Source organism: Oryx dammah, unplaced genomic scaffold, assembly GCF_014754425.2.
Source record: "Oryx dammah isolate SB20612 unplaced genomic scaffold, SCBI_Odam_1.1 HiC_scaffold_27, whole genome shotgun sequence".
NCBI classification, from domain to species: domain Eukaryota; kingdom Metazoa; phylum Chordata; class Mammalia; order Artiodactyla; family Bovidae; genus Oryx; species Oryx dammah.
This window is the reverse complement of record NW_024070211.1, coordinates 40,700,499-40,720,931: the sequence shown is the minus strand read 5'-3', so window position 1 is coordinate 40,720,931 and position 20,433 is coordinate 40,700,499. Positions and strand designations below refer to the sequence as shown.

Below are 20,433 nucleotides of genomic sequence, written 5' to 3'. Positions count from 1 at the left end.
GACTTGGCGCAGGCGCACTCGCGAGCTGAGCGCGGACTCGCGCCCAGCTGGAAAGATGTTGGGGTGCACAGTTATACATTGCTGTTAAAAGCTCTGCGGTCTCCCTCGTGCCTGTTCCCTGCAGCTAAGAAAAAGTAGTCATTCTTTTCGGTAGGCTTTCTTCACTCTAAATATTTCCAACCATCCGCGAACAAACACTTTTTGACCTATGAGGGATCCGTAAAATCTCGCGATTCGCTCAGTTCGCGGGGAAACTGTCATGGCCGCGCCTGTCTACAATCACAGGCTTCTACTCTTAAGGTGAGTGGAGGACGAACTTAAGCGGAACAGTTGGTTGTAGTACGCCTTAGACTTCTTGCCTTTCGGAGAACGGTCTCAGAAGTTGCCCGGGAAGTAAGTTGAGGGAGGTGGGTTCATACTAAGAGGCCCGGCTCTGGAAGCATGGACTCCTCTCACCGGTTCTGAGACCTGGTGAGACTGTCTGGTTGCATCTCTTTCCCAGACGCAGGCCACGTGCAAGCATCACTTCAGTTTGCTGCTTCCTCCCCTGAACCGTTGTGCTTGTCCAAGGCCTTATTTTAACAGTTCGTGTTTAGCTGCTGTTAAATCCTCGGGTTAAAAAGTATCCATCTCGGTTAAGCCCTTAATTTTTATTGCCGACATCTCCGTAAAATCTCTTACTGCAAAGAAAGCTTTATATGAAAACATTCCCGTCAGAAACCCACTTCTTATTTTTTTTTAAAGACTTATTTATGCATCCACTACTTCCAAAGTAACCTTGCTCCTTTAAGACTGTGTATACACATTGTGGTAGAGGTGGAAGAAGCCCGTATTTGGTAAAATGGTTTTACCCTTTTAAGGTAAATCTTAATGTCTCCCTAAGTCCCCACTTTAGTCTCCGTTACATGGGTTTTATATTTTTAAGTAGAAATTTTACTGTAATTTTTATTTCTCTTATAACCCCTCCCCCTGCAGGAAAACGACGGCAGACATGAGTTTTTTTTCATATGTAGAAGCGACGTGTGTGTCATCTTGATAACTTTAAAGCCTTTTGAAAGTACTTCAGTAACTAGAAAATGAATAACAGAGCGGGTTCCTTTTTATGGAACCTCAGACAAGTCAGTACTTTCGTTCCAACAGGCAGAACTGTGAAGCTATGTCCTTTGGCATTTTGCAGACCAAATATTGCTTATTCAAACTGGAACCGAAGAAACCTCTTAAATACCTTTGGTAATAAAATGCATTCATCTACTAGATATCTCTTTCAGGATGCTTTAATTTTTAAATCAGAAGGTGATGGCTGTCAAACAAAGGGCATAAGCACGGTAACAGTCTTTACAGTTGACAAACTACGTTGTCCTAGAAGACTGTCCTTTGATTCAAAACACTTTCCTGTCTCTGTTAATGAACTGAAGAAAAGCTTTCATCACGAGGCCTCCGATGAAGATGTTCTCACCAAGAGAAGAAAACCAACCCTAATCAGCAGTAAAAAACTGTCTCAAGAGTGTAATTCCCTGAGTGACGTGTTAGATATATTTTCAAAAGCACCTACATTTCCTAGTAGTAACTATTTCTCAGCCATGTGGACAGTTGCCAAACGGATGTCCGAGGATCAGAAGCGCTTTGAAAAACAATTGATGTTTAACCACCCTGCGTTTAGCCAGCTGTGTGAACACGTTATGAGAGAAGCCAAGATCATGTATTTCGACAACCTGCTGTTTAGTCTTCATGCTATAGTGAAGCTTGGGATTCCTCAGAACACGCTGCTCGTACAGACTTTGCTGAGGGTGGTCCAGGTAAAATCAAAAGGAGGTGTAAATATACTCGGTTTAGCAAATCTTGAAAGAATGATAGGAAGTAGACATATAGCCTCCTTGCATGAAACTTATCATTGGAATGGTAGTTTACATTTCTTTCTGCATAGATACTAATATTCTATGATTTAGATACCTTAAGTTAGCAAGATCTTTCTTTTGCTTTAGAAGTTTATGAACACTTGCCCCATTTTTCTTCTCTGGAGTTGAGTAATAGTGAATAAGCTAAAGGGGGAAGAGAGATAAAATATACAAGAACAGGTTGGGTAGTTGAAAGGAGGAGAGAAGGGAAGGGAAGGGAGCTAGTATTTATTGACTTCCTATATACCTTTTACTTGTGTTGTCCTGTTTAATCTTTACAATAGCCGTGTGAGGTTGGTGTTACTCTAGCAGATGAAGAAAGAGATTTTGTTATGTTAAGCAACTTGGCTAAAGTCACAATTACTGAATTTATTCATGCAGTAAATGTTCATTGGTTGTCAACTGTGGATTAGTTATTACACTTGTTACTAGGGATGTAAAGATATGGAGAATGTAATTCCTGCCTTTGTAATGTAGAGGGGACAACAGATACTTTGTAGGCAATTACAGAAATAACCAGTATTCATTCATACATTTACGACATTGTAGGCACTATGAAATTGTAGCACTGATCATTGGGAATACAATTACAAAATAAGGGCCACATAGAGCTTTTAGTGCAATGAAAGAAAAATATACACAGTGTGTAACCAGGGGTTTCAAACCTAGTTGGGAGAATGCCTTCATGATGGGAAGAGGTGATGGGGGAGAAGGATACAAGATTACTGTTTGAAGCAATGATATATACAGAGTTTGAAAGGAGGATGGTCTCATATAATTCTCAGTGTAGCTTTTAAAAGTAGTTATTGTTACTTTCTTCTTCCTGATTAGGAAATTTAGGCTTAGAGAGGTTAAATAGCTTGCCCAAGGCCACATATTTGTTAATGTCACCATTTGTAAGTTTTTGATAAATACTTGGTGGTTTAATGAACAAACACCTTGTCATAGTAGAGCTAAAATTCAAGCCCAGTAGGAGATGATGTCTAAGCTGAGTGCAAGGGATGGCCAGCAGTCAGTGAGAAGGTTGATAGCAAAGGAGATGGTGTTTCAAGTAGAGACGACTGTATGCTCAAATCCTGGAGAAAAGTTTGGGGAGCTGAAAGTATTTTGCTGTGGCTGGAAGTACAGATTATTGGGGTTATGAGTTTGAGGGAATTGGTAGGAAATTGTGCCTATGGTTGTCAAGGAGGAGGGGTTGGTGTCATGACAAGGCATGAGGTTAGGGAAAAAAAGAGGCTGAATCATAAAGAGCCTTTTATGCCTGGCTAAGGAGTTTGCTGGAGAAGGCAATGGCACCCCACTCCAGTACTCCTGCCTGAAAAATCCCATGGATGGAGGAGCCTGGTAGGCTGTAGACCATGGGGTTATCAGAAACGACTGAGCGACTTCACTTTCACTTTTCACTTTTCATACATCAGAGAAGAAAATGGCAACCCACTCCAGTGTTCTTGCCTGGAGAATCCCAGGGACAGCAGAGCCTGGTGAGCTGCCGTTTATGGGGTCGCACAGAGTCAGACACGCCTGAAGCGACTTGGCAACAATAGCAATAGCAAGGAGTTTGCCTTTATGCTATAGGCAGTGGGGATCCACTGGCATATTTTAAGCAAAAGTCAAGCTGTTCCAGTTAGTATTTAGATCACTTTGTGAGTGGAAAATTTATTGGAAAAATGAAATTGGATTGGGGGACCACTTTTAGTTTCAAACAAAGGAGTCAGTGTCCTCTTTGATGTCACTGAAATGACACTTGGTTGGCCAAGAAAAAGAATAGTTCCTTTAAGTAATTGTTTACCTCTAAAGAGTGGGCTCTTCAGACTTCAGAACTCAATGATCATAATTAAATAATTTTTTTTAAAGATAGGAATTTCCTGAGGATGATCTGACATGTATCCTATCGAGTTTATAGATATTTGAGAGTTTTTAACTTTTAACATTACTATGATTTCCATATGTTTTCAACCAGTAACTAATTTGTATTGTGTGTGTTTGTTTAAACTGCAGAATATCTGTGTTTTTTGGTAGACTCTGTTCCCTATATAGTTACTTAAAAGTAATTGCAGTAAGTCACTTTACCTGGTCAGTGATTCTGTAAATGAATTTTGGACAGGTATTCCCATCATCATAGTATCTGCATTGGTGAAATATGACCAGTGGGTATTTGGGGTCAGATTATCTATACATATAATTGTGGAAATGTTGCAAAGACATTTTGGCTAGGTATGAAATATATCATCAGTGAAGCTTGCCCTTCAAACACCTAGCCAGGTGGTCTTGGTCTTTTATAGGAGATATTGATGCAGTGCTATAATGGAAACCCTCTCATGGGAATGAGACCTTTTTTCCTTCCAGCAGTATCCATTTCTTACCAGTATCTGCTTCTGATTTGAGGCTTTGTGGCTTGCTGGTCATGTAATTTTAGCAAAAGAGCATACATCTTGCAGGTGTGGTTACAAATACTCTTGTGAGGTGTATGGACTAGTTGTGATTAAACTCTAGAGCACCAGGTGAGCTGTGCTATTACTGTTCACTTTCTAAATTAGGCCCTTTCTGGAGCTAAAGTAATACCCTGATTCAGAGGGTTTGCAAGGAGGATCCAGGGGGCCTGGGTTCCTCTTGAGATCCAGATAGTGGTGGTAAAATGTGACAGCAGATGTGAATTAGAAAGTTTACAACTGAGGTTGCAGTTTCATACTCAGGAAAGAATATAGGGAAATTGTAAGCACAATAATGTAAGATTCATGAGGGGTGGGAAAACTGTCCTATAGCTTATTACTGCACTTGTCACCATGATGGCCTTCGGTCTCAAGAAGGGGTAAAAATAATGCTTGATGAAAGTTATTTCAGAAGTGGAGGAATATAATCAATGTCAAATCATTTTCAGTGGTAATTGAAAGTGTAAAGAAATTGTTGATTAAAAAAGAATGTGTATTGAGGTTTGACAGAAAAAACAAAATTCTGTAAAGCAATTATCCTTCAATTAAAAAATAAACTAATTAAAAAAAAAAAACCATAGAACAGCCATAAATCTAGTAGTTCCTCTACTGGATATTTATCTCAGAGGATTAAAAAATTATGCTCATTCAAAAAAATAAAAAAGAATGTGTATCAATTATTTGAAAAGTTCACTTACATATAACGTCTGGTTTTCCAAAATTGCTGTTTATTGTGGACTGACTCTGAATAATTGGTTTGATATTTAATCCTTTAGTTGAAAGCATCGGTTCAGTGGTTTTGCTTGGGTGAGGTCATCTACTATGAACTCATTACCTATAGTATTTTTGTGATTACATTTCAATAGGAACGTATCAACGAGTGTGATGAGAAATGTCTTTCAGTTTTGTCAACTATCTTAAACACAATGGAGCCATGCAAGAATGTGGATGTTCTTCTGGCAGGATTGCGGTGAGAACTCTCTTACACTTTCTTCAGGCGGCTTTCTCTTTTTCTCTTAAATCAAAAACCAAGATGAAAATTGAACAACTTTTTTTTTTTTTTTAAGTGGGGGCATGAAAGACTTTGTTGTTGGTGGTGGCAGTTTTGTTGCTAAGTTGTGTCGGACTCTTGCGACCCCATGGACTGTAGCCTGCCAGGCTCCTCTGTCCATGGGATTCTCCAGGCAAGAATACTGGAGTGGGTTGCCATTTCCTTCTCCAGGGGATCTTCCTGACCTGGGAATCAAACCCAGGTCTCCTGCATTGTAGGCAGATTCTTTACCAACTGACCTACAAGGGAAGCTGGTCTTTAATAGCTTACTAAACTTAAAATCCTGATTTTGGAACAGGTGAAGCTAGAAATAATGCTTCTTTCAGGATTCACTATAAAAAAAAAAGTGTGGATAACATTAAAATTATCTTAAAACATAGTATTAACATGGGCTGGGGGAGAACTGATACATGCTCAGTTCATAGTGGTTATTTGGGCACTATGTGGGGGTCACATGACAGTAGCCCAGCTTGCAAAGGAGGTTGAGTTTTTATAAAATTGATGCACTGAATCTTATGTTATAGGTTTATGAGAATAATTTTTAATTCCCAATTTCATTGGCTATGCATTGGGATGTCTTAATATAATCTCCTGGTATTTGTTTATGCACAAAGATAGCAAAATAATGTGAGAGAAAGGAATACCAGTCGGGTCCCAGAGCTTTCACTAACTGTTTAAACTCTCGTGGGCAGATATTTCATTTCTTTGGGCTTCGTATTCCTTGCCTATAAGTAGGAACTGGACCAAATGACTTTTAAGATTTCTCTTCTGGTTTTAAGATCCTAAGACTGTGGTATTTGTTGTGTTTGATGACAGGATGCTAGTTGATGAGCAAGTTTGGAAAATAAAACATGTCTTCACATTACAAACTGTAATGAGAAGTATTGGAAAAGATGCTCCGATTGGTCTTAAAAGGAAATTGGAGGTAATACTTTCTGAATTTTCTCTGTTGGGTAAAATTTGAAAAAGATATTTCCTGTGATTTGCTATCATCTCCTAAAGTCAGTTCATTAGGAGGACATTGTTGTGCTTTTGGATATAACTTTGTTTAAGTGGAATAATAGAAATATTTATGTGTATATGTGTTTACATACATTTGTCTATATATGTCTGAGTCATTTTGCTCAAACTTTATCCTTTTTTATTTAAATATAAGACTTTAATTTATTTTACCACAAATGATAACATTTATTTTTCTTTAGATGAAAGCCTTGAAAGAATTAGACCAGTTCTCTGTTTTGAATTGCCAGCACATGTTTGCAGTGCTGGCCGCCATGAATCACCGTTCCATTATCCTTCTGAATGAGTGCAGTAAGAGAGTCACAAGTAAGGGGAATTTTTCTTACATGGTTTATAGCATCCGATCTGTACTGAACTATATTTGTTTTGTTTGTTTGCTGTTATATGAAAAAATATCTGATGATATCGTTAGATCTAAAGTTTATTTTTACCTATAATTATTGTTTTTTGTTTTTACAAAATACAGTGCTGTTTTTCTAAAAAAAAAATGCTGGGTATATAGTATCTTGAATCTTACAGTCAAAATCATCTGGTAATTTTTGTTTATCTAACTCATTCTTAAAGGTAACATCCATGGGTGTCCTTTTAAAATATTGATCAACATATTGCAGTCTTGCAAGGACCTCCAATATGTTAATATAGATCTTTTTAAAGGAATAGCAGATTATGTGGCTACAACTTTTGACATCTGGAAGTTGAAAAAAGTAAGTATGTTAACAGTTTAGAATAAGTCTCAGAAACTTTCAAGAAATGTATTAATTTATTAATTTGTGGATATACTTCTCTATCATTTTAAAGTGGTTTAGATTCCAAAATATTCCAATGCTGAATTGGTTTTGAAAAATTAGCTCCTTACAATTTCTGTCTGAGTGTTACCTATTATATCCTGTTCAACATCTTGATCATCTTTCTGTCTGAAACAAAAATTGTACTGCCAAAGTCTGTTTTTCATAATATATATGGTACTTTGGTTGGATACTAAGGATTCTTTCTGCCTTTCTATGTTTCCTTTGTTAGATTTAGAATAATAAAGATAGGTAATATGACGGGCTTAAGCTTTTTGAAGAATAAAATGTCATTACTGTCTTCTATGTATGGAAAGCTTGCTTGGTTCTTCAAGGGTAAGAGCCTTTAAGTTTAGGGCCTGTGTTCATAATAAAATGTCTAAATGAAGCAACTGGTAAAAGCTTCTTTTTATAGTGAAGCTGAGGTAACCATGTTAGATTACTGGCTTAGTTCTCTTTGGAGGTTGAGGTGAATATTGTGTTTACTATGGAAATTGATTTTGAAAAGAGAAGTCCTTATTGTAAGAATGATAAAGAGGGAAATGAGAGGTGAAGTCGAACATTTATTTTAATCATTGTATTTCAGCTCTGTTCTCACTTCTAGTATTTAATATTGAACATAGAAATTTTGGGGTTATCTTTTATCTATTAGAATATAGGAAGTGTCTAGGGTTGGAAAGGAGAGCAGTTTGAAATTGACTTGGTCATTTTGAAAAACTTCAGAAGAGGGATATTTAAAGGTAATTTGCAGAGATTTTGTGTGAAAAGCATGTAGGAAAGGATTTATTTTAATGACATTGGAAATGAGAACCATTGTGTGCTCTGCTTCTCGGCTTATAAAAAGAGGTTGTTTATTAACTTGATATTTTATAAGGGAAAGATAATTACTCCTTTTAAGGGAATATTTTTCAATCAGGACAATTCTGTTGCTATTTAAACTGTTTGAAATCGGAAAGATTTCTGATAACACTGTAATTCTTAAGTTTTCCCTCAATTCTTTCTGTTTTTTAGGTTCTTTTTCTCCTCATTTTATTTGAAAACTTTGGCTTTCGACCTGTTGGTTTGATGGACTTATTTATAAAGAAAGCAGCAGATGAACCTGGCTTCCTAAATGTGAAAAGCCTTGTTGGTATTCTTAATGTATATTCTTCTCTCAATCACTTCTACAAATGCCAGACCCCCGAGTATGTACTTGTCCCTTTTTACTTTTTTTATTGCCACATATCATATTTATAGAAAAGATTAACAAAGCTCAGTGAGTTCTCACAAGCAAACCCATCCCTGTCCAGAAATAAAACATAATATTCTTTATTTATGAAGGTAAACAGTTTTATCTTTGATAAAGATACACGCTTTGCTTTTGCTCTTTTGTTGTTGTTCTTTGCAGTGTATTTGATAATTCAGTGTAAGAGACTTCGTTTCAAATTTTTGCCCAACTTATTCCCTTAGCACCTTAGTTTATAGTTCAGTTTTGACCCTAGCTCTTTATCTGGTCCCAAACTACCGCTTTCTGCTCATTTTAACTCCAATCATACATTTCTACTAATAAACACAGCAATTCCTTAGATGTGCCAGACTCTTTCAGACCTCTTCTTTCCACCCAGAACATCTTTCTTTCTCTAGATCAGTTAAGGGTTTGTTAAAAACCAGAAACGTATATAACGTCATTTGTTAGAAGAGTGATTAAAAGTGCAGACCCAGGAGACATCTTGCTTAGGTTTGAATCTTAGTTCTGCCATTCGTTATCTACTTAACTTTACCTTGCCTATAACTTACCTGTACCTCAGTTTCTTCATCTGTTAAAATGTGGATGAATAATAACTTATTTCTAATCATACTGCACAATTTAATAATCATTGATATGAGGATTAAGTGAGTTAACCTGTGTCAGAATCTTAAGGCAGTGCCTGATACACAGTAATTATTAGATTAAGGCCTTGAAGGAATAAACTGTGGCAGTTCTGAGGGTCTCAGTGGCAGGGTTCACGGGTCATTTCTTGGCCACCGAGTGGCTTGGCTCCCAGGTTATGCAGTGGTTAAGAATCCACCTGCCAGTGCAGGAGACGCAAGAGACACGGGTTCGATTCCTGGGTTGGGAAGATCCCCTGGGGTAGGAAATGGCAACCCGCTTTAGTATTCTTGGCTGGAGTATCCCATGGACAGAGGAGCCTGGAAAGCTACAGTCCATGGGGTTGCAAAGAGTTGGACATGGCTGAGCAACTGAGCATGCATGCCCAGCTTGGCTCCGTCAGCTTTTTGTCCCTGTGGTTTTTTTTCTCAAGATCTAGATTTACAGAAGAGAAAATCTGATTGAGCGAGTTTGGGTCACAGGCCCATTTCTTTGGCTCTGGTGATCAAAGAAATGCTGGGCCAAGAAAAGCAGCTGCTCACTGTACCCTCCATTGTTCCAAAAAGGCTCACTTCCTATATGTGTCCTGTGCTTTCCCTTACGTCTCCATCAGAGTTCCTGTGCTTGTCATGTCTTACATAAATCTCTGTTGGAACCTTGACACATAGCTGCAGTTATTTGTCAATAAACCTCTCTCCACAATTGCAGAGCTTTCTAGCGTCAGACCCAGGTGCCTGTGTTTCTAAACGTAGCACAGAGCCTGGCACAGAATAGACATGAAGTAAAGGTTGAAAAGATTCTCCCAAAATTCAGCCTTCCTCTACTACCCACTCTTGGTTTTATTATGAAGCTGGCTCCTATGTTCCTCCTGCCCCTTCTTAACAAATACTGTTAAGGTGTAAAAGTGAAAAGTGTGAAATTGTTAGTCACTCAGTTGTGCCTGACTCTTTGCGACCCCATGGACTATAGCCCGCCGGGCTCCTCTGTCCATGGGATTCTCTAGGCAAGAATACTGGAGTAAGTAGCTTTGTTAAGCTGCTACTGCTGCTGCTAAGTCGCTTCAGTCGTGTCTGACTCTTTGCGACCCCATAGATGGTTGCCCACCAGGCTCCCCTGTTAAGCTGAGTAGTAATTAAAACTCCAGAAACAGCCCCATGGATTCCGTAGAATTCAGAGAACAAACACTGAATAGTTAGGGAGTTTTTCAGTTGACTGTAGGTGTCCCAGGAGATAATTTGGTCCAGTAAAATTGTTATGTTGGAAATAGAGGATGGATAACAAAGGTAACCCTAAGTAGCTACACACAGGTTAGGAAATTCGACAAAACACAACTAGGAACAGGTCATACTGAGGGGAAGCCATGAATGTTGTGCTTGTCTGTCTGCTCTGCTTTCGTCTAACTCGTTGGTTCTCAATTGGCCGTGGTTTTGCCTCCTAGGGGACATTTGGCAGTATCTGGGGACGTTAGTTTTTGCGTGGCTGGGGAGGTGGGGGGAGAAGGTTGTTGTACACTCTCTAGTGGGTGGAGGCTGGGGATGCTGCCAGTGCCCTACTGTGCACGAGTCAGCCCTGCAACAACGAATTATCCAGGCCAGATTGTCAGCCGTGCTGAGACTGAGCAACTGCAGTTTCACCCTGCCCTCCTACCTCAGCATTTCTCCTTTGGAGAAGTAGGAGTGATAGGAGTCACTAATAGATTGAGGTTAATCAATAAGAAATTCCTGAATGTCCATGAATGTGCAGTTGCCTGAAGTTGGTATTTTGAGGACTATAAATAAAGAAGTTTGTGTTCTCCATCCTTCTTAGGATAGAGAAGGAGGCAAGTCCTGTATATTGAGAGGAAGGCAATATGATAGGTACCAAATGAATGCTTTATGGAGGAAGGAGAAAGGAAGATGGCCTCCTAGGGTGGAATGGCAAAGGTTTTAGAGCAGTAACTCGAAGCATTTGGGAAGTGAGTTGACTGGAAGAGATGGATTAGGTAGGAGAGTTGTAGAAAATTTGACTTTGCACTTTGTATATCCACACGCTGTTCCTTAATCATTTTATTTATGTTATGGCCTCTGGTAAAGAGAATGTGTTAAATCTAGAATATCTTCCTGGGTTTGAAGCCCTGGGAAGAAAACATGTACCATTTCAACTCTGTCACTCCAGTCCTTTGGTTTCTTCTCTTTTTGATCTGTGCTTGCCACCCTGTAGATAATCCCGGATTGCACCTCTGGCCATCAGTGTGCTCCTGAGCTCCAGGTTGTGTGTGGTCACCAGAGACCCCACAGGGGTCTCAAGATCAGTAATTCTGGAAGTCAGCTCATTCTTGGTCTTTTGTTTGTTTTGTTTACTGTTTATCAAGTACTTTGTCAAGTGTTTTTTTTTTAAACCACTTGGTGTGCTTGGTTACTCATTCGTGTCCAACCTTTTACAACCCATGGACTCCTCTGTCTCTGGGCTTCTCCAGGCAAGAGTACTGGAGTGGGTTGCCATTTCCTGCTCCACTTTATTGAGTTATGAGTAACAGCATGTAAAGAGCTGTGCATATTCAATGTTTACAACTTGGTGAATTTTTGGCTGATTATTTTTGATTCTTTCTTTTCCTATAACATTATCCTCTTTCTCCTCTAATTGTATTTGTTCATTTAGTCAGAAAACTTGTATTAAGTGCTCAGGTACTTAAGACAAAAGTGAGTAAGACATAATCCGTTTTTTGCCAGAAGATTCTATGTAATGGGTAACATAGACATAAGTTGGCAATTAAATATAGCATGAACGTGGAAGTGGTGGAGTTTTGTACGGGTTACCTAGGGATAGAGGAGGAATGTGCCAGGATGCTAGCCTGGTGAAGTAGAAAGTCAGGGTAGATGTCAAGCGTCCTCCCTGGAGGAGATGGTACCTGAGCAGATCTTAAAAGATGGATACGTAGGAGTTAGCCATGGAAAGAGCATCCGGTGTAGAAAGGACTCTATATTCAAGTCAGGAGGGAAAGAAACAGCGGACTCCGTGCAGGGAATGACGCAGATTGTAGTGTTGCGGAAGATGAAGTACGGCACAAGGAGTGGGAGAGGTGATTACCCCTCTGGCTCCAAATCAGCCCTTGTGGCTGCCTCCTCCAGACCCCCATCAGCTTTTCCTTTGCCTCACTGTTGTTTCTAGGACCTACCACAGCCTTCTCGTCATCTGTCTCCTCCCCCCATGGGATCTCCCAGTCAATCTCAGACATTTCCCTTTGTGGCTCACTGTTACTAAGCTCTTACTTCAGGACACACGTGCCCTGCTGTGAGTGTCCCTGCCTGTGCCTCACTAGTCACTTACCACAGCGTGAATAGGATACACTTTCAGGGCTCCCATCTGTGCTTGGTTTCAAGTGGTCTTTGCTTTTGCCATCTTTTCTACTTACTGAAATTCTCCTTATCCCCAAAGCCACCCTGTCTACATTCTTTCCTGTACACTAGCAGAGTACTTTGCAGGCACTACTTTTTTTTTTTTTTTTCTGGTATAATGAAATATAACTTATGCCTTAAGAGTCAAACTGACCTGGGTTCAAAGTGTGTCTCGGCCCTTTATTGGCAATGTTACACTGGGCCCATGGCCTCAAATAACCTTGATTTCCCTTCTCTTCATCTGTGCTCAGTTATCCTACATAACTGTAGCTGAGGTGGTACGATTAGGCCTGTGGTTCTTTCAGCTCAGAGCATTAATAGCAACAGAATTTTAATAGGTTATAAACCTGTAGTGGCACCCCAGGCCTTGTAGATTTACTCAGGATAAAAGCCTAGCACCGTGGTTAAAAGGCTCTGGACCCTAACAGCTTGGATTTCAGGGCTGGCCCTGCCACTGCTTGGCTGTGTCCCTTGGACGAGTTACTCGACCTCACTGAGCCTATTTACTCATTTTTATTATGAGGATAATAATGACAGCTATCTCATAGAGTTTGAATGGGAATTAAGTGAGTTAAAGCCTATAAATATCTGCCCTATGTAGGACATGCCATGGCAGCTCACCTTTAATGAATGTGTCTATTAGTTACGAGAGTCAGCTGACCTGAATGATGTGTGAAGACCTAGTACCAGTGCAGCCTGATGGTTTTATCCACTGAAAGCCGTTGGCTCTGTGACACCTCACTCGCTCTATCAGGGTCTTGTCTTTTCATTTGTAAACCAAGTTTCCTTTCTGCCCCTCTAGGTTCCTCGAAGTTATGGCCAGTGCTCTGACTGGTAGTCTTCACCACATATCTTCTGAAAACCTGTTAACTGCAGTGTGCTCATTTTGCTGGATGAACCATTTCCCGCTGGCCCTCCTTAATCAGCTTCTTCAGAAGGACATCATTGATGATCTGCTGACGTCAGGTAGGATGTCAGTGCGCAGTGTGACTGAAATAAGGCAGTACTGCCAGGCCACCTGGTGATTCTGAATAGGGGCTCAGTTGCAGCAGTGTCAGTTAAACCTTCTGGAGCAGGTGCTCCTAATGAAAGGACCAAAGATGGTGAAGTCAAAGGGCCATGCTTTAAGCCAGCAAACTTGTAAAGTCAGGTTGCTCAGTCATGTCGTACTCTTTGCGACCCATGGACTATACAGTCCATGGAATTCTCTAGGTCAGAGTACTGGAGTGGGTGGCCTTTCTCTTCTCCAGGGGATCTTCCCAACCCAGGGATCGAACCCACGTCTCCCGCATTGCAGCTTTACCAGCTGAGCCACCAGGGAAACCCAAGCATACTGGGGTGTGTAGCCTATCCCTTCTCCAGTGGATCTTCCCAACCCAGAAATCAAACCAGGGTCTCCTGCATTGCAGGCAGATTCTTTACCAACTGAGCTATGAGGGAATTTCCTATGGAGCCTCCTTTAATGACAGACCCTGCACATGGATGGCAGGAGTAAGAAACACATCTTCATTGTTTTTTTATTTACACTTTATGTATCTATACAAAGACTAAATGTTCAAGATGCTCTTTATGCCCCTATCAGAGGTGTTTATACTTCTAATCTTACATGTCACATTTGAAGCCAAGCTAAGTCAACTTTTGCAGCTATAAAGCTTTGCCACCCATGGTCTGTAATGAGGGCACAGCTGTTAGATTAAGAAACCAAATAGTTAGCAAAGTAATGAATTTATTTACTCTTGAAACCAAAATTAATTGTTTACTTTTGGTTTTTACTATTAAAGAAGGAAAATCAGGGACTCCCCTGGTGGTTCAGTGGCTAAGATTCCACGCCCCCAATGCAGGGGGTTTGATCCCTGGTCAGGGAACTAGATCCCACATGTACAACTGAGACCCAGTGCAGCCAAATAAATATTATTATTATTATTTTAAAGAAAATGAGAAAAGCAGTATCAGGCTTACATCCATGTTCATTTGCTTCGTTGTGTCTGACTCCTTTGCAACCCCATGGACTGTAGCCTGCCAGGCTCCTCTGTCCCTGGGATTCTCCAGGCAAGAATACTGGAGTGGGTTGCTATTTCCTGTTCCGGGGGATCTTCCCAACTCAGGGATCGAACCCAAATCTCTTGGGTCTCCTACATTGGCAGGTGGCTTCTTTACCATTGTGCCACCTGGGAAGCCCATATCTGGGAAACAGGGTTATTTGAAATCCTTTTAAAAACAGTGGAATGAAATTTCAGAGTTGAAGTGTGGAAGAGGAATACTATGTGCTGATTTTCAAGCAGTGTAATGTAGGGGACTCTTGAGAGTCCCTTGGACTGCAAGGAGATCCAACCAGTCCATTCTGAAGGAGATCAGTCCTGGGATTTCTTTGGAGGGAATGATGCTGAAGCTGAAACTCCAGTACTTTGGCCACCTCATGCGAAGAGTTGACTCACTGGAAGAGCCTCTGATGCTGGGAGGGATTGGGGGCAGGAGAAGGGGACGACAGAGGATGAGATGGCTGGATGGCATCACTGACTCGATGGATATGACTCTGAATGAACTCCGGGAGTTGGCGATGGGCAGGGAGGCCTGGTGTGCTGCAGTTCATGGGGTTGCAAAGAGTCGGACACGACTGAGTGACAGTACTGAACTGAACTTAACTGAATGTAGGGGAAGCAGCTGTGAACCCAGGAGACTTGAACTCTAGTTCCAACTTTGCCCTTAGTTAATCAGGATGCGTTTTAACATTCTTGAGCATTTCCGCATGACTTCAGTGAAGAGTGAGGAAATTTTTCAAGGAAAAATACTTGAAAGGTATTTTAAACCTTAAAACCTTATCAGGTACAGGCACAGATCTACACACTGTGGGAACTTGGAGGACATAGAGAAATCCCTCCTGATAAGAAGCAAATAATCAGAATTATAGGTACATTAATACAGTTTCTTTAATGTGACATCAATATTTTTCTTAACTACTATTTTTTTTTTAGGTGACGTGGAGAGGAATGTTCACAGGCTTCATGTTGTGGCTGCTTGTCTAAAACTCGATGATGCTCCTTGTCACAAGGACCTGGACTTGGCGTTGCCACGGTTGCCCCCCCCAACCTTCTGTCCACAGCCAAAGGTTGCCGCAGCGCTGAGTGACCTTCTGGGGGAAGGGTGCTTCTCACAAAGTGTACAGCTGCCGCATAATTATTTTATTGGTATGGGACTTTATACGAGCTTCTTCTGTTTTACTTTATATTTATTTTTTTCTGACAAAAGATTAGGAGTTTACTGTGGCAGCTTAGTGTGGTGCAGCGTTGGCCCTGGAGCTGGACTGCCTGGGTGTGGATTTTCACTCCCCGGCTTACTGGTGCCCTGCTTTCAGCACTCGCCAGCCTCTTTGCTTATGTGTAAAATGGCAGTAATAATAGCACCCACCCCATACCGGTCCCGTGGCCTACAAATGAGACAGTCTGTGTAAAATCCAGACTGGTATCTGGCACATGTAAGTAAGCTCGGTATACCTTAGCTGTTGCCATTGTTGTTATTGGTAGTAGTAGTAGTGATTTTTAAACACAAAAGTCACTGAGCAGTGTTTGAAAAATTAGGATCAATTTTTTTTTTCTTCCAGATTTTGAAATCAGAATGGATGCTAACCGGACCCAAGTGCTTCCATTTTCTGATGTGGACGTGGTAACTTCTACAGATATTCAGAGGTTGTTTACACATACTCATCTGCTGAGCTGTCTGTATTTAAATCTTAATTCTCAAAGACTTCATATTAAATAGCAGTAACAATACAAAGACTTTCTATTTGTATGGAGCTTGTTACGTACCTAGGGATGTCTCATCCATTAGTCTACTCCTTAAGTATATATGTAGGCACTGCGGTTGAGGACCGTGGGTTGGAGTTGGCCATTTAATGAAACAGGCAGTTCTAAAAAATTAGGATTTAAAGCTAAACAGTGCAATCAAACAACACTGACATAATTGAAACCATCAGCACAGTGTGAATTTTTGACAAGATAATGAAATAGTGATCCTAAAGAATTAAGACTTCTACCCAAATAAAATACCCAGTATAAATATTTTGTTCTACCAGTCAAACCTATCAAAAGGTAGAAAAACCTTAGTTTTTTAATTAAGGTATATTGTATATGGATCAAACCATATTGAGGTTAATTAGAAGTAGTTGCCTTGACTCACACAGTACAGAAGGTGTCTCTGGGATAAATTGATGCTGCTTCCCAAGAGCACGTTCTGCCTTGTAAGCAGCTGGATCAGGTCGTGTTGCACACACCCTGTGTTCACACCCCATGTTCAGTCAGCCTTTGTGGAATGGCTTTGCTAGGGCCTGCAGGGCACACAGAACTGAGTCAGATGGATCCTGACCCCAGGCGACTTACATCCTCTACTGCTTTGTAGGACATGAATACGTAGAGAGAGGTACAGAAAAAAGTCTGTAGGGATTCAGACTCTTTATCTGCCCATCACTTCCCACTCACAGCTCTGTAACTTTTGCTCCTTTGCAAATCTATCTAGATTGCTCCTTGGCCATCTTTTTCAGCTACTATCTTCCCTATACGTGGCGCCTATCTCCCCTTAAGGAAAGCCTTTCTCTCTGGCCTCATTGGAAGATCGTTTTGCTTTTTCTGAAATTCAACTGTTCTGGCATAATAATATAATGTAATAGCTCTCAGCCTAAAGTACTGAGAAGAAATGAGAAATCAGTGTTCCTTTAAAGATATAAAATTTATTTCTCTTTATCTCAGGTAACAGAATAGTATCACAGGAAACAATAAGGATACAAATGTCTTTTTCCCCCAGTGAACTTAATCTTTCCAAAAGGCCGTGAACAATGAAAAAAAAATTAAACCTTCAGTTTTTTTTTTACACATACAGATATTATCTTTTCAACAGTCTTGTCTATCTCTTGTTTTTGGTCTCCCCATCCTGGTTTTTAAATGCTTCTCTCTTGGGGAGACAATATGTACAGACAGAGCATTTTCCATTTAGTGTTATCTACACCAATACTTCTAGTGGCATAAATAATTATATTTAGATCAGCGATTACCTCTGTATAAGAAAGCCCTAAAATGGTGCTTTCATATCTGGAAATTTTCCTCATGAAGAATGTAGCCATTCTTAAAGATGGTTAAGAGATACTGTTTGTATAAAACATCTTTATAAGCTTTTGGTTCCTAAGTAGGCTTCACATACTGGAATGTCTGCACAGGCCAGGTAATGAGGAAGTGAAGGGCTAGTACAGGAGGGAACGGTGAGGAATGTGGTCAGTGGAGGGCTCAGCTTTGAAATCTCCAAAGAACAAGAATACAGCAAGGTGGTACACAGTCATCTCATTAGTAACTAGTTTGTCTTTTTGTTTTCAGAGTAGCTGTACTCTGTGTTCCTAAATCTGCTTACTGTTTGGATTCAACCCACCCCAAAGGATACCTTGCTATGAAAATGCGGCATTTGAAAATAATGGGTTTTCATGTAATCTTGGTAAGAAAAATTGCAAATGAAATCATCTTCAATTACTGATGTTCATTCTGCCAGGAATGTTATGGTTGAAGTTGGTTACCAGGACTAGAAAAACTGCCAACAGTATTGGAATAAGTGTTTTGCTTATTGTTTTCTTTGAAAAAGAACATTTCTGGTACATGGTTTTGTTTCTGCTCAGTTGATTACTAGTCATTTACTCGGGGTTTGATAATTTAACCTTTTTTTTAAGTGGAAAAACGTAAATAATACATTTTCCTATTTAAGAACATGAAACCATATTCAGTTTCTAGGTTATCTTAAACAGGAGAAGAAAAGATGTTGATTAAAGCTTTGTTTTCATAGGTCAGTGTGAGGCCATTAAGGATATTTCTCACTAGAAAATGCTGGAGGGTTGTAAGAGGATAGTTCTTCCCTCTCTGTACTTCATTTGATTCTGAACACTATAATTTGAGCAGCCTCAAAATATCTGTATGGAGTGAGGACCATACAAATAAGTTTATATTTATATTAATGTTAGGATCGATCTAAATGCCAGTCATTTGGTCCTGCATATAATGTGAAATGTAAACATTTGAATCTTCATTATGATACTTTAGTATCTAAAACTGGATCATGCCTGGATTATCAAGGTTAAGATGGCCCATTTCTCTAGTGAGCTAATGTGTAACACTTTTTTTTTTCCATATTGGCTATTATGTATATTCTAAGGAAGATTATCCCAAAAAAGAAATGTTTGCACCCTTTAGAGGACCTTTAAAGTTTTTGTAATTTTCACTGTGAGAGCTTTCTTCAACCCTAGTATATATATTCATAACTAAACTTTTTAAAATGTGCATAAATTGTAAGTGGTTGGCTTGATGTTATTTTAATATCCTTGGGTGTCAAAACTAGCTTTTATATGTCATCATCTTCCTGCAAACTGATTATTTTCCTCTTTCTTTGGTAAGGTCAATAATTGGGAGGTGGAAAAGCTAGAGATGAAGGATGCAGCCGCAGTTTTAAAGACTGAAATCTACTCACCCAAAGCGCTGTCTGCTGCTGATAGACATTTGCAAAGCACATGTTAAAGTGAAAAGCAACCTTTTAATGTTTGGAGACCTGAATTTGTAAAAATAACTTTAATAAATACTATCATTCAGTTGTCGATGTAATTTACCTGACTGCTCACTATCATACAAAGTGTTATTTCAGTTCACTGTTAAAATTAGTGTTAAGAATGAAAGAAATGTTGTTACTGGCACTTTAGAATATGCTGAGAAAATTCCAGAAGGGTCATCGTTGCAGTAGTACCTATTCCTTCCAGTACCCAGATATCCAACAGATTCATGAGCTATAGATTTTACTGTTTCTCATTAGCTTTGATGCATTAAAAACTGGTTTCTTAGTTATGATGGTTTGCAGGTAATTTGGTGTGGGCAGTCCTCGGCTTGGAATCTAAGCTATTTTAAGACTCAGTTATGGACAACATTTTCAAGCACTGGCGACAAAGCAATTGGACTGGGTTCTCCAGTTCAGTTCAGTTCAGTCACTCAGTCGTGTCCAACTCCTTGCGACCCCATGAATCCCAGCACACCAGGCCTCCCTGTCCATGACCAACTCCCGGAGTTCACTCAAACTCAGATCCATCGAGTCAGTGATGGCCTCCAACCATCTCATCCTCTATTGTCCCCTTCTCCTCCTGCCCCCAATCCCTCCCAGCATCAGGGTCTTTTCCAGTGAGTCAACTCTTCGCATCAGGTGGCCAAAGTATTGGAGTTTCAGCTTTAGCATCAGTCCTTCCAGTGAACACCCAGGACTGATCTCCTTTAGGATGGACTGATTGGATCTCCTTGCACTCCAAGGGACTCTCAAGAGTCTTCTCCAACAGCACAGTTCAAAAGCATCAATTCTTCGGCTCTCAGCCTTCTTCACAGTCCAACTCACATTCATACATGATCATTGGAAAAACCATAGCCTTGACTAGACAGACCTTTGTTGGCAAAGTAATGTCTCTGCTTTTCAATATGCTATCTAGGTTGGTCATAAGTTTCCTTCCAAGGAGTAAGTGTCTTTTAATTTCATGGCTTCAATCACCATCTGCAGTGATTTTGGAGCCCCCCAAAAATAAAGTCTGACACTGTTTCCACTGTTTCCCCATCTGTTTACCATGAAGTGATGGGACCAGATGCCATGATCTTAATTTTCTGAATGTTGAGCTTTAAGCCAACTTTTCCACTCTCCTCTTTCACTTTCATCAAGAGGCTTTTTAGTTCCTCTTCACTTTCTGCCATAAAGGTGGTGTCATCTGCATATCTGAGGTTATTGATATTTCTCCTGGCAATCTTGATTCCAGCTTGTGATTCTTCCAGCCCATGCTTCTGGCCCAGCGTTTCTCATGATGTACTCTGCATATAAGTTAAATAAGCAGGGTGACAATATACAGCCTTGAGTACTACACCTATTTGGAACCAGTCTGTTGTTCCATGTCCAGTTCTAACTGTTGCTTCCTGACCTGAATATAAGTTTCTCAAGAGGCAGGTCAGGTCATCTGGTATTCCCATCTCTTTCAGAATTTTCCA

General features: G+C 40.1%; 1 protein-coding gene across 1 annotated transcript; it reads left to right on the top strand.

The window, feature by feature from the left end:
• Nucleotides 1–14: 14 nt before the first annotated feature.
• On the top strand, nucleotides 15–19,257 carry FASTKD2 (FAST kinase domains 2). The gene is made up of 12 exons (XM_040228702.1): nucleotides 15–300; nucleotides 976–1,796; nucleotides 5,191–5,294; nucleotides 6,192–6,300; nucleotides 6,578–6,701; nucleotides 6,960–7,099; nucleotides 8,192–8,364; nucleotides 13,206–13,369; nucleotides 15,376–15,588; nucleotides 16,002–16,086; nucleotides 17,761–17,875; nucleotides 18,823–19,257. The coding sequence occupies exons 2-12, from the start codon at nucleotides 1,077–1,079 to the stop codon at nucleotides 18,940–18,942; spliced, it is 2,067 nt and encodes a 688-aa protein (XP_040084636.1). The 5' UTR covers nucleotides 15–300; nucleotides 976–1,076; the 3' UTR covers nucleotides 18,943–19,257.
• Nucleotides 19,258–20,433: the final 1,176 nt, after the last annotated feature.